Source organism: Sander lucioperca, chromosome 4, assembly GCF_008315115.2.
Source record: "Sander lucioperca isolate FBNREF2018 chromosome 4, SLUC_FBN_1.2, whole genome shotgun sequence".
Lineage (NCBI taxonomy): Eukaryota > Metazoa > Chordata > Actinopteri > Perciformes > Percidae > Sander > Sander lucioperca.
The window spans coordinates 24,179,703-24,192,202 of record NC_050176.1 but is presented as its reverse complement, the minus strand read 5'-3'; the positions used below and the strand labels follow the sequence as shown (position 1 = coordinate 24,192,202).

Sequence of the window (12,500 nt, the reverse complement as noted above, 5' to 3'; positions counted from 1 at the left end):
GTGAAGCCGGTCCTCAGACGTTCTGCAGTCAGTGGAAATACACACACTGACTTTAATGGAAACCTAATGACTCCGTCGACGTTCCGGAGACGTTACGCATCCAGTGGAAATTGCCGGTTATATTGCAATCTCTTAGCCCTACATGTAGGTGCTGTAAAATGTAAAATGTAGGTTTTTTTCATAGTATAGTATACAGCTGTTTTACATCATATCATCTATACAGGGATAGTAGTATACAGCTGTTATACATCATATCATCATACAGGGATAGTAGTATACAGCTGTTATACATAATAAAATATATGACACACTGGTATCGGATCAGTACTCGGTATAGGCCGATACGCAAGTTCAGGTATCAGAATCGGTATCGGGAAGCAAAACATGGAATCGGGCCATCTCTACACTATACCTTTTAAAAGCGAGGAATAATATCCTGTCTCCTTCGTATAGCCCCAGTTGGGTCTGTGCTGGACGCTGCTCTCTGGGAATCGGGTCATCTGGCTCCATCTCTGCATTTATGGCATCCTGTTTTCCTGCACGATGTTGTGCAGAACCCCACAGGCTAAAACTATGTTGCAGACTTTTTCTGGCGTGTATGGGTCCCCCCCGCTGATGTAAGACAGAGCCGTCTGCCCTTAATCAATCCGATGGAGCGATCCACTGTGGCCCGTGCGCGTACGTGTGCACTGTTGTATCGGCACATAGAGGTCCTCTAAAAGAGCCAGATCTGCCATTGCTGATAAGTGATCAACTGATGACTTCTCCTTCTCCTGTTAAACTTTTTATATGCTGCACCGCAAGTCCACACTGACTCCAAAACTTGCGTACACGAGTTCAGACCAGACTACGCTCACGTTCAGATTGATAAATGCATTGGGCCTTTATCTCAAGTACGAACACACTTCTAGAACAGTAATAAAGAGCTGATGTGAAGTCTCTCACCCTTCATCCTGAAGCAGAAGGCGTCAAAGCTCTCGCCCTCTTTGCGGACGCCGTAGTCTACGATGCCGACGTGTCCAAAGCCGCAGTTTGGGTTGGAGTAGGTGGTCGGGTACGCCACGCGGGCTCCGTCCAACCAGCCGGCAGAACACATGTTCATCCCGCCCTGCAGACACACAGGACGTCATACAACAGCTTTAACTCAAACATAGGAAGAACAAGCAAAAGAATATCAACTATTAGTCACCATATCAACCTTTTTTGAAGGATCCGTCTGGCTTCGTTCTACAGTTTCCTTATAGTCAACAAACAACGACAACTTGTTGCGTTCACTGACCTGCTGAGCGTAGGACAGCTGGTTGTACGTAGCGAGGCGGCCTCCCTCTGCAGAGCACGCCTGCTGAGCCGCAGAGAAGTTCAGTTTGTACTGACCGTCACCTGAACGCACGTGGAACACACCGAGCTTTGCATCTAAACACACACACACAGACACACACACACACACACACACACACACAAACACACACATACACACAGTCAGACACACACACACACACACACACACACACACACACACACACACACACCCACACAGACACACACACACACACACACACACACACACACACACACAAACACACACACATACACACAGTCAGACACACACACACACACACACACACACACAGACACACACAGATACAGACACACACACACACACACACACACACACACACACACACACACACACACACACACACACAGACACACACACACACACACAGACACAGACACACACACACACACACACATAGACACACAAACACACACACACACACACACACAGACACACACACAAACACAGACACACACACACACACACACACACACAGTCACATACACACACACACACACACACACACACACACAGACACAGACACACAGACACACACACAGAGACACACAGACACACACACACACACACAGACAGAGACACACACACACACACACACACACACACACACAATGTTATGTCATATTGTCGGACAAAGATTTATTATTTTACAGATGATTCAGAATTAGACTGACTGGGTGGAGACGTGTGTCTCCGATAATCAGGCAGAACAACGAGAGTTAACCGTTAACATTTTCATGACATTTGGTACCTTCGAAGTGGAGGTCGGTACATTTGGCGTCTTGATGACATCGTCCGTTGTCCTGGAGACAGCGGCTGATTGGCAGCTGTTTGGCATCGCAGGTGAGTCCGTCTCCAACGTAGTTGTCCTTACAGGTGCACTTCTTCTTCCCCTGTTCACACAAAGTAACTTTATTGGACCTGGTGTGTATTGGCTCCAGTGTGTATTGGACCCGTTGTGTATTGGACCCAGTGTGTATTGGACCCAGTGTGTATTGGACCCAGTGTGTATTGGCCCCGTTGTGTATTGGACCCAGTGTGTATTGGACCCTGTGTGCATTGGACCCAGTGTGTATTGGACCCAGTGTGTATTGGCTCCAGTGTGTATTGCCCCATTGTGTATTGGCTCCAGTGTGTATTGGCTCCAGTGTGTATTAGACCCAGTGTGTATTGGCCCATTGTGTATTGGACCCAGTGTGTATTGGGTCCAGTGTGTATTGGACCCAGTGTGTATTGGCCCATTGTGTATTGGACCCAGTGTGTATAGGACCCAGTGTGTATTGGACCCAGTGTGTATTGGACCCAGTGTGTATTGGCCCATTGTGTGTGTATAGGACCCAGTGTGTATAGGACCCAGTGTGTATTGGCCCATTGTGTGTGTATAGGACCCATTGTGTGTGTATAGGACCCACTGTGTGTGTATAGGACCCAGTATGTATTGGACCCAGTGTGTATTGGACCCAGTGTGCATTGGACCCAGTGTGCATTGGACCCTGTGTGCATTGGACCCTGTGTGCATTGGACCCTGTGTGCATTGGACCCAGTGTGTATTGGACCCAGTGTGTATTGGCTCCTGTGTAACTGAACGTCCGGCAGCCTCACCGGAGCCGTCATGGTGCAGGTGGCGTGCTCGTGGCAGCCGCCGTTGTCCCCGGCGACGCAGGGGTCTATGGGCTGGCAGGAGAAGCCATCTCCAGTGTGGCCTTTAGGACACGAACAGGTCACCGTCTCTCCTCTCTGAGAACACTTCGCTCCTTTAGCACAGCCGCCGTTCCACGTCCCGCACACGTCCATTGCTGAAGGGACACAGACACGTTACCCACAATGCTTTGCTGTAAACAGGAAGGAGACTGCAGCCACAGAGACAGGAAGTTATGGAAATTCATTAAATCCTTGAAAGTTAACCCTTAAAGTCTTAAAGATTTTGTTGCATTTTTTTAAAAAATTGTTTCTGACTGGAATAATCCTCACTGCAGGGTGTTCACCTGTACAGGTGAGTCGTGTGTCCTCAGGGTGTTTACCTGTACAGGTGAATCGTGTGTTCTCAGGGTGTTTACCTGTACAGGTGAGTCGTGTGTCCTCAGGGTGTTTACCTGTACAGGTGTATTGTGTGTTCTCAGGGTGTTTACCTGTACAGGTGTATCGTGTGTTCTCAGGGTGTTTACCTGTACAGGTGTATCGTGCGTTCTCAGGGTGTTTACCTGTACAGGTGTATCGTGCGTTATCACGGTGTTTACCTGTACAGGTGTATCGTGCGTTATCACGGTGTTTACCTGTACAGGTGTATCGTGTGTTCTCAGGGTGTTTACCTGTACAGGTGTATCGTGTGTTCTCAGGGTGTTTACCTGTACAGGTGAGTTGTGTGTTCTCAGGGTGTTTACCTGTACAGGTGAGTCGTGTGTTCTCAGGGTGTTTACCTGTACAGGTGAGTCGTCTGTTCTCAGGGTGTTTACCTGTACAGGTGAGTTGTGTGTTCTCAGGGTGTTTACCTGTACAGGTGAGTCGTGTGTTCTCAGGGTGTTTACCTGTACAGGTGAGTCGTGTGTTCTCAGGGTGTTTACCTGTACAGGTGAGTCGTGTGTTCTCAGGGTGTTTACCTGTACAGGTGAGTTGTGTGTTCTCAGGGTGTTTACCTGTACAGGTGTATCCGTCTCCTTCATAAAATGGCCGACACACGCAGGTGTTGTTCTGCTGACAGACGGCCTTCGGAGAGCAGGGTGGAGAACACTCAGGGAATTCACCTGGAGACACAGAGACAGAGAGACAGAGAGACTTCACATGCTGTGTGGGGAGACAGACTCGGACAATTGTTTAGCGTCCACGGACAGCTGCAGACTTGTAGCGGTTGCAAGGGCGTGCAAGCGGGTTGCATTCTGGGAAAGCGGCTGCATCTTTTTCACAACAATGCACGAAAACATCATGGCTGGTGGCCAGTACAGGTCCACAGCTGTCTGCAGACGCAGAAGGAGGAAAGTATGTTCGAGCCTGGGAGCAACAAGCAGCTCACGGAGTCCCAGGACTTTGTTAGCTGCTTGTCAAGTTAACAGTTCTTCTCCCTCGTGTGTTGTCTTCCCCGATGTTTTTCTTGGGCAAAATTTAAACTTTTTGTCAACGTTTTGGACGTCTTTTGTTGTTTTTCCACCGATGTTTTAGTCACTTTTTTCAACGTTTTTTTCTGCACTTTATTTGACATTTTGTGTTTTTGAAGCTTTTCCCGACATTTTTGTCACCTTTTTCAATGTTTTTTCATAAAAAATAAATTGTAGTGCTATGAAATTGAATACAAATTGTGAAGACCGTTGTACGGAACCATCATTGTAATTTTTTTGGACAATCTGGTTGAAAGAAACCCAAATTTCTGATATAGAAACTTTTTGAAAATAGGTCAAATTTGACCCAGAGGACAACAGGAGGGTTAAACTAAATCACCATCTTTAGTTTCCACATATGTTCCAGTCCGTTATAATAAGAAAAACAGCAGTTTACAAAGTAGTTTAGCTCCGCAACATGAGAAAAGAAGCATCAGTTGCAAAGTAACAGACATAAAACTTAGTTTTTTTTCCCAATTGCTAACACACTAAAATGACATGCATAGCACAGTTATTTAAACTGACACACAGAGAGCAGTATAGCACGCAGAGTATGTATATATATATATATATATATATATATATATATATATATATATATATATATATGTGTGTGTGTATATATATATATATACACACACACACACACACATATATATATATATATATATATACACACATATATACAGTATATATGTGTGTGCCACCTGGCCAAACATCTCAATGGTTAATTGTTACCACTTCAATCAGGAAGTAAGCACTATGATGCCTCTTTTTTTTCTATATATTTTTTCTGCAATTTTCTTTTTAAGTTTACTGTTTTTTGGTGAGCATATTTTGGTTCAGTCCGATGTAAATATATCTGCTGTGCATATGTTGCACTGACTTGTTTGGTGAAAAATAAAAAAAATAAATGTTTCAACAGCGTGTGTGTGCGTGCGTGCGTGCGTGCGTGCGTGCGTGTGTGTGTATCTGCAAATATTTCTGTGCATGTGAACAATGTGAAGAATTTGTAGTTTTGGTTGCAGTGCTTCATTATGCAGGATATATGAAGTATTTTGCAGGTTGGGTGTGTGGTTTTGTTAACTGTGTTAAGTATTTTGATAAAACTGTGTTTTAGCAATTGGAAAAAAACTGTAATAGCTCATAATTGAGTATTTAGGATTTCCTAAGTGGAGATAAGGATTCGTAAACTTAGTTGGGGTTTTGCTTCTATGATACCTAATTGGTAGAAAAAATTTCTTAGCCTCTTCCTTTCTTAACTTAAAGGTCCAATGTGTAGTAATTTCTCCCATCTAGCGTTGAGGTCATATATCGCAATCAACTCTCTCGCACCACGCAGTTCAGAGTAGGTATTACAGCTACGGTAGCCTTCACGCTTCAAAAAAACGGTCTCTTGCTCTTTTCAATCTCCTTTTTCTTGTTCTGGCCGTTGTAATGAACAACTAAACACAATACACACTTGTAACTTAAGACTTCAGAGAGAACGTTTCTGTAGATACGATGCATGTTGACTCACCCTGCGGCGTCTGGCAGCGCTCTCCGGTCCAGCCCGCCTCACAGAAACACGAGCCCGAACCTTTACGCCCGGCGTCACACGAGGCGTGTTCAGAACAGTTACAGGCTGAGAACCATAAGGAAACAATCTGTCAGTTACAGGCTGAGAACCATAAGGAAACAATCTGTCAGTTACAGGCTGAGAACCATAAGGAAACAATATATCAGTTACAGGCTGAGAACCATCAGGAAACAATCTGTCAGTTACAGGCTGAGAACCATAAGGAAACAATCTGTCAGTTACAGGCTGAGAACCAGAAGGAAACAATCTGTCAGTTACAGGCTGAGAACCAGAAGGAAACAATCTGTCAGTTACAGGCTGAGAACCAGAAGGAAACAATCTGTCAGTTACAGGATGAGAACCAGAGGGAATCAATCTGTCATTTACAGGCTGAGAACCATAAGGAATCAATCTGTCAGTTACAGGCTGAGAACCATAAGGAATCAATGTGTGAGTTACAGGCTGAGAACCATAAGGAATCAATGTGTCAGCTAGAAGATGAGAACCAGAAGGAAACAATGTGTCAGTTATAAGATGAGAACCAGAAGGAAACAATGTGTCAGCTAGAAGATGAGAACCAGAAGGAAACAATGTGTCAGTTATAAGATGAGAACCAGAAGGAAACAATGTGTCAGCTAGAACATGAGAACCAGAAGGAAACAATCTGTCAGTTACAGGCTGAGAACCAGAAGGAATCAATCCGTCAGTTACAGGATGAGAACCAGAAGGAAACAATGTGTCAGCTAGAAGATGAGAACCAGAAGGAATCAATCCGTCAGTTACAGGATGAGAACCAGAAGGAAACAATGTGTCAGCTAGAAGATGAGAACCAGAAGGAAACAATGTGTCAGTTAGGGGATGAGAACCAGAAGGAATCAATCCGTCAGTTACAAGCTGAGAGTATTTTTCTGTGCTATTTTTATTTGTTTAAAATCTGTGCAAGATTGTGCAGAGTTCTGCGTCCGCTCACGTTTACAGCTAGCTCCGTAGAATCCGTCGCTGCACAGCTCGCAGGCCACGCCCCCGAACCCTGCGTCACAGGTGCAGGTGCCGTTACCCAGGTGACCGTCGTCACAGTTACCGTGGTTACCGCAGGGAGAGCCGACACCGCCGGGACACACTGGACCCAGGGGACAGAGGGATCAGTGTGCTCATTAATGCATCCATCACATCAACGTTTGGATTTCAAAATAAAAGTTTGAACTTTTTAAATTTAGAATTTATTTATATTGAGTCAAAGCTTTGACGGGAGACTTTGTTTTTGTTTTTTATCAGGACCCAATTATTCCATGTTAGTGACAACAACTCATTTTTGAAATTAATCCAGAATTTAGTACTATTGCCAAACTCACCCACCAAACTCCATGTAAATAATCAGGACTTTTAGCGTGTATAGAGCCAGCATATCTCCACATGTAAATGGGTGAATTAAGGGTTTATTTCAACCAAACCAGAGTGGTGATTGTTGGAACAGTGGAAAGATGAACCAAGACGGCTTTTGGTAGTTTTATTTTGTTTCTGTCCACTTTGAATGAAATGTGTTTTACGATGATAAAAGTAGAGATTATTTACATGGAGTCTGGTGTAGTTTGGTGATGATCCTTTCATGTTAAACTAAAAGGATCTTACTCTTTAACTAAAAGGTCTATCTCTGTAGGGATCCTTTCATAATGTTGTCAGACACTTAGAATAATAATCTGAGTCTGTCAGCGGCAACAAACAGAACTTTTAGTTTAGACGCTAACTGACGTCTATATGGTTTATAGGAAGTTGAAAACGTCGTCTCACCCAGACAGTCCCGTCCGTAGTAACCATGACAACACTTTGGTTGCCAGATGGGCACGGAGCAGATGCTGCGACAGCCGGAGTTCTTAGTGATGAAGAATTTGGGAAGATCGCACTTCTGGGTCTCCTGAAGGCGAAAAACAGAGAAAGAAAGAAAGAAACAAACAAAGAAGCGAGTCAGACGCACGAACTGACGGGACTCTGAAATGTTTGATTGTTTGTGAAGATGAAACTTGAACCTTTAGTTTGGATTCTTTGGGGCAGCGAGAACCTGAAGAGGAGCAGTACCCACAGCTCATCTACCACAGACGAAGAAAACACAGACATAATAAATCAGGTCGGAGATAGATTTACTAAACAACAGCCTTGGACCTGGAAAACATCTAGATGCTGATGGAAAAAGACGGTAGAAAGAAGGAAGGAAGGAAGTAAGGAAGGCAAGACTAGGTCAAAACAAACGACAAAACCTTCAAAAACAGTTGAACTGTTTGAAAAAAGTGACAAACTTGGAGAACAAAAGGACAATAGAACTGTAACTACAGCCTTGTCACGTACCCACTGCAGTCCTCCAGAGTAGAGCCCTGCGCGGGACTGTTTTCTTCATCCCGCTCCCGCCCACTCCCGGCGAATTTCTGACCATTACCGCCCGCACCTGCAACGTGTGTGTTACACTCCCGCCCGCTCCCGCAATGTGTACGTCCACTCCCGCCCGCACCCGCAAAACTCTTAGAATTTATGCCCGCACAATAATAGAGATGCATTGATATAATGTCTTCTCCCGTCCCGCATGAGAAAACACGTCATTTTATAGGTTAATAGGGAGAAGATGAAGGCAAAGAAGGCAGGTGCTGCTGCTGTTAGACGGGGAGGAAGGAGCAGAAGGAGAGGGAGAGAGGGGGAGGAAGGAGCAGAAGGAGAGGGAGAGAGGGGGAGGAAGGAGCCGAGGATGAGGGACAGAGGAGAGAGAGAGAGGGGGAGGAAGGAGCCGAGGGTGAGAGGAGCCTTGGCTCGGAGCTCCCCCGTCCTGGGAGGCTCAGACACGCTGGTGTCAGCTCATAGATGGCCTATACAGTATATACTCAGTCAGTATATATGTATATCTATGGTTTCTGCTGGCGTGGGGGGGTTCCAGGCTACATCCCGATCCCACAGTGTTTTTTTTAGCCGCCCGCTCCCGCCCGCAGCAAAGTTAAAACCGCCCGCTCCCGCGAGATTTGCGTTGGGTCCCACGGGACCCGGCGGGACCCGGCGGGACCCGGCGGGACCCGGCGGGACCCAATCCCAATGCAGCCCTCTACTCCAGAGTACCCCTAGGGGGACACGTACCCCCTGCAGTCCTCTAAAGCAGTGGTTCTCAAATGGGGGTACGTCTACCCCAAGGGGTACTTTGGAGGACTGCAGGGGGACACGTACCCCCTGCAGTCCTCCAAAGTACCCCCTGCAGTTCTCTAGAGCACTGGTTCCCAACCTTTTTTTCTTGGCGCCCCCCCTACTCATGTCTAAGAAAAGCTGAGCCCCCCCCCCCCGAAACCGAAGTTGAGGTAACTCTCGAGCCTTACTTTCTTTTTTGATACAGAGCAGTTATCAGCACTTTTACGTTTCTCCGCCATGTTTCATAAAGCAGCTAGCAGCTAGCAGCTAGCAGCTAGCAGCTAGCAGCTAGCAGCTAGCAGCTGACCTGATGACAGCAGGGTCCCAGGTTAAGAGGTCCCGGAGGTCTGGCCTACTAAGTTTCCTGCCTACAAGTTTAAGCGAGAACAAAAATATATAGTTTTTATACAGACGTTTGTATACATTATATATTCTAGTGTATTATCATAATTTGTTTAACATGTGAAAATATTTTTTTTTTTACCTCAACCTCAAACCAGATAAAGACTTGCGCCCCCCCCTGTGATCTTTGCCGCCCCCCTGAGGGGTGCCCGGACCCCAGATTGGGAACCACTGCTCTAGAGTACCCCTAGGGGGACACGGACCCCCCTGCAGTCCTTCAAAGTACCCCTAGGGGGACACTCACCCCGTGTGTGTTATCTACAGGTTAGAGGTGTGTTACCGTCATGTCGATGGTCTTGTGTTCGTCGCAGCGTCCCCCGAGACTCGGTGGGGTCAGCAGGCAGTCGATCCCGTAGGCGATGCCGCCGGTAAACACGAGGTGTCTCTGAACGATCCGACACTTTCCATCCTTAACGAAGATCTCTCCCTGTTCACACCAGAAACAACTGCATCATCACACCGTCCGTTCTCTTCTGTCTCTTATTCAGTTTTTATTGGTTTCCAGTTGTTTACATAGACTATTTTCTCAAGATTTTTTTTTTTCTAAAGATTTTTCTACTTTTTTTTGAAAAGTATTTCTACTTTTTTTTTTTTTTTTTTTTTTTTTTAAGTATTTCTACTTTTTTGAAAAGTATTTCTACTTTTTTTGAAAAATATTTCAATTTTTTTTTTTGAAAAATATTTCTACTTTTTTTGAAAAATATTTCAACTTTTTTCCAAAGATTGTCTGGCGACTCTTCTTGTTCGGTTTAATATAACGTATAACGTAAGGACGACCTCTCCCTGTTGAGAGAGGAAACAACCGGATCAACAGATGCCGAGTGTCTATAGTCAGTTCTTTAGTTTGTATCCGTGCCCGTTGTACTCACGATGGCGTCCGTCCCTCCGCAGGTGAAGGAAAGCGGCGAACCCTGAAGACTCCGAGCCGAGTCCAGATGGATTAAACCTTCAGCATAAATCTGAGAGGAGAAAATAAAAACAGAGAGTCTGTTCAGTAAGAAGTCCTGAAAGTATAAACTGGGACTCTGACATGCACCAAAACTTTAAATTGATGCATGTAAAGAGTTCTTCCTGGCCGAAATAAATAAATAAAGTTAAACCCCCCCCCCTAGATTTAGTTTTTTACCACTTTACTTCGTCCCGTCTTGTCTCTGGATCAGAAATTAGGGATCTCATTATCTATCAACAAAACCTTTACTGTGAAAAGGCTAATTATTCACAAATGTGTGGGCGTATGTGTGTGTGTGTGTGTGTGTGTGTGTGTGTGTCTGTGTGTGTCTGTGTGTGTCTGTGTGTGTGTGTCTGTGTGTGTCTGTGTGTGTGTGTCTGTGTGTGTGTGTCTGTGTGTGTCTGTGTGTGTGTGTGTCTGTGTGTGTCTGTGTGTGTGTGTCTGTGTGTGTCTGTGTGTGTGTGTGTCTGTGTGTGTGTGTCTGTGTGTGTCTGTGTGTGTGTGTCTGTGTGTGTGTGTCTGTGTGTGTCTGTGTGTGTGTGTGTGTGTGTGTGTCTGTGTGTGTGTGTCTGTGTGTGTCTGTGTGTGTGTGTCTGTGTGTGTCTGTGTGTGTGTGTGTGTGTGTGTGTGTGTGTGTGTCTGTGTGTGTCTGTGTGTGTGTGTGTGTGTGTGTGTGTGTGTGTCTGTGTGTGTCTGTGTGTATTCATGTGGAAACATCTTAAACTCTAGTTCAGTCTGTAAAACATCAGGCAGCTTCCAAATAACTGGTCACTTTTTTTAACGCTCTTTTATTTTAATTTTTTTTATTTATGGTCAATAAACCTAATTTAAATGACATCATACCTAATTTTTGAGTTTAAAAAAAGCACAAATTATGAATTATTTTGAGTAATAGTTAAGATCAGAGGATGTTCAGTGAATCACAGACTTTATGTCGAAGTTTAATTCAGTGTGCCGATGTGCTGCAATAGCAGCAATGACTATTATCCCCCATACTTATTATTATTATTCCGCCACATTTTGTCCTGCTACTAGTCACGGAGTATTGCCAACACATGCACACAAAAAACATCAAAACATGTGTAATGATCGGGAATGGTGTGGTATGACTTTTCTAAGAGATTTGCCGCGCGGTCTTCATGAATTCGGCAAAAAACGGTGCGAAATTTCCTGTAGACTTTAATGCAGGAGTCTCAAACTCGCGGCCCGGGGGCCAATTGAGGCCCGTAGGATGATATTTTGTGGCCCCCCTACTTGACATCAAAGTTTAGTGTCAGTGCGGCCCGCGCGTCGTTCTGAAACGCACCTTTTTGCTGAGTCGATGCATGTGTCCAGCGCTGGCCACGCTTTTATTTTATTTGTTTAGCACTTACGGGCTACCATAGCTAGTCTCGTGACAGCTTCCTGCGCCGTTTGGTGTCAACGGTTGTCAAGCTAGCCAACCGTGAAGTACCTGGGGAAGTATCAACGTTAGTCACTTGTTGTTGTTTGAACACAGAGTTTGTTGTTCTCCAAGTCTCGGCTCCATAGAACAGGACTGATTTTACGTTTGATTTGACTTGTAGTTTTCTTTTGTGACTTTATTTAAATGTATTTGAATCCCCCGTACCTTCTGTCCATGCAGGATGTGGTACTTCAGGTACTCGGCCAGCTGTGCTCGGTTGTCTCGGTGAAACAGGAAGTCCCTCTGCTCCGACGGCAGAGACGCCATGGCGCCGTCCGACGGCAGGAAGACCGTCAGCGGCTGGTATATATCATCTTTCAGCAGGTCCATCACGCCGGAGTCCTGAGACAAAACAACGAGAATGCTGAAATATAAACTTAGTAAAAAACGCGACAGAAACGTAACAAATAAACAGGCAACAATGTTGAAAAAAATGTCGAGAAGCTAGAAAACCCGCAACAAACAAACAAGATCATGACTGTGTAGATAAATTATTTTAAATTACTAGTTACATTTACGGTTTAATTCCCTCCAAAGGTGGAAGA

General features: G+C 45.1%; 2 protein-coding genes across 3 annotated transcripts in view; one reads left to right on the top strand and one right to left on the bottom strand.

The window, feature by feature from the left end:
- LOC116048446 (VPS10 domain-containing receptor SorCS3-like) overlaps positions 1-12,500 on the top strand; it is a 1,378,075-nt gene that overhangs the window by 499,343 nt on the left and 866,232 nt on the right. The window lies entirely within an intron of this gene.
- Positions 1-12,500, bottom strand: part of stab2 (stabilin 2) — a 106,664-nt gene that overhangs the window by 25,924 nt on the left and 68,240 nt on the right. For both annotated transcript variants that reach the window (XM_036000484.1, XM_031311284.1), the window contains exons 51-62: positions 12,121-12,297; positions 10,432-10,521; positions 9,843-9,989; positions 8,029-8,088; positions 7,793-7,916; positions 6,975-7,124; positions 5,966-6,070; positions 3,991-4,098; positions 2,960-3,153; positions 2,109-2,250; positions 1,280-1,413; positions 946-1,108 (exon numbers count right to left, since the gene is read on the bottom strand). In XM_036000484.1, the coding sequence (XP_035856377.1) occupies positions 946-1,108; positions 1,280-1,413; positions 2,109-2,250; positions 2,960-3,153; positions 3,991-4,098; positions 5,966-6,070; positions 6,975-7,124; positions 7,793-7,916; positions 8,029-8,088; positions 9,843-9,989; positions 10,432-10,521; positions 12,121-12,297 (1,594 nt within the window). The remainder of the gene's footprint in view (positions 1-945; positions 1,109-1,279; positions 1,414-2,108; positions 2,251-2,959; positions 3,154-3,990; positions 4,099-5,965; positions 6,071-6,974; positions 7,125-7,792; positions 7,917-8,028; positions 8,089-9,842; positions 9,990-10,431; positions 10,522-12,120; positions 12,298-12,500) is intronic.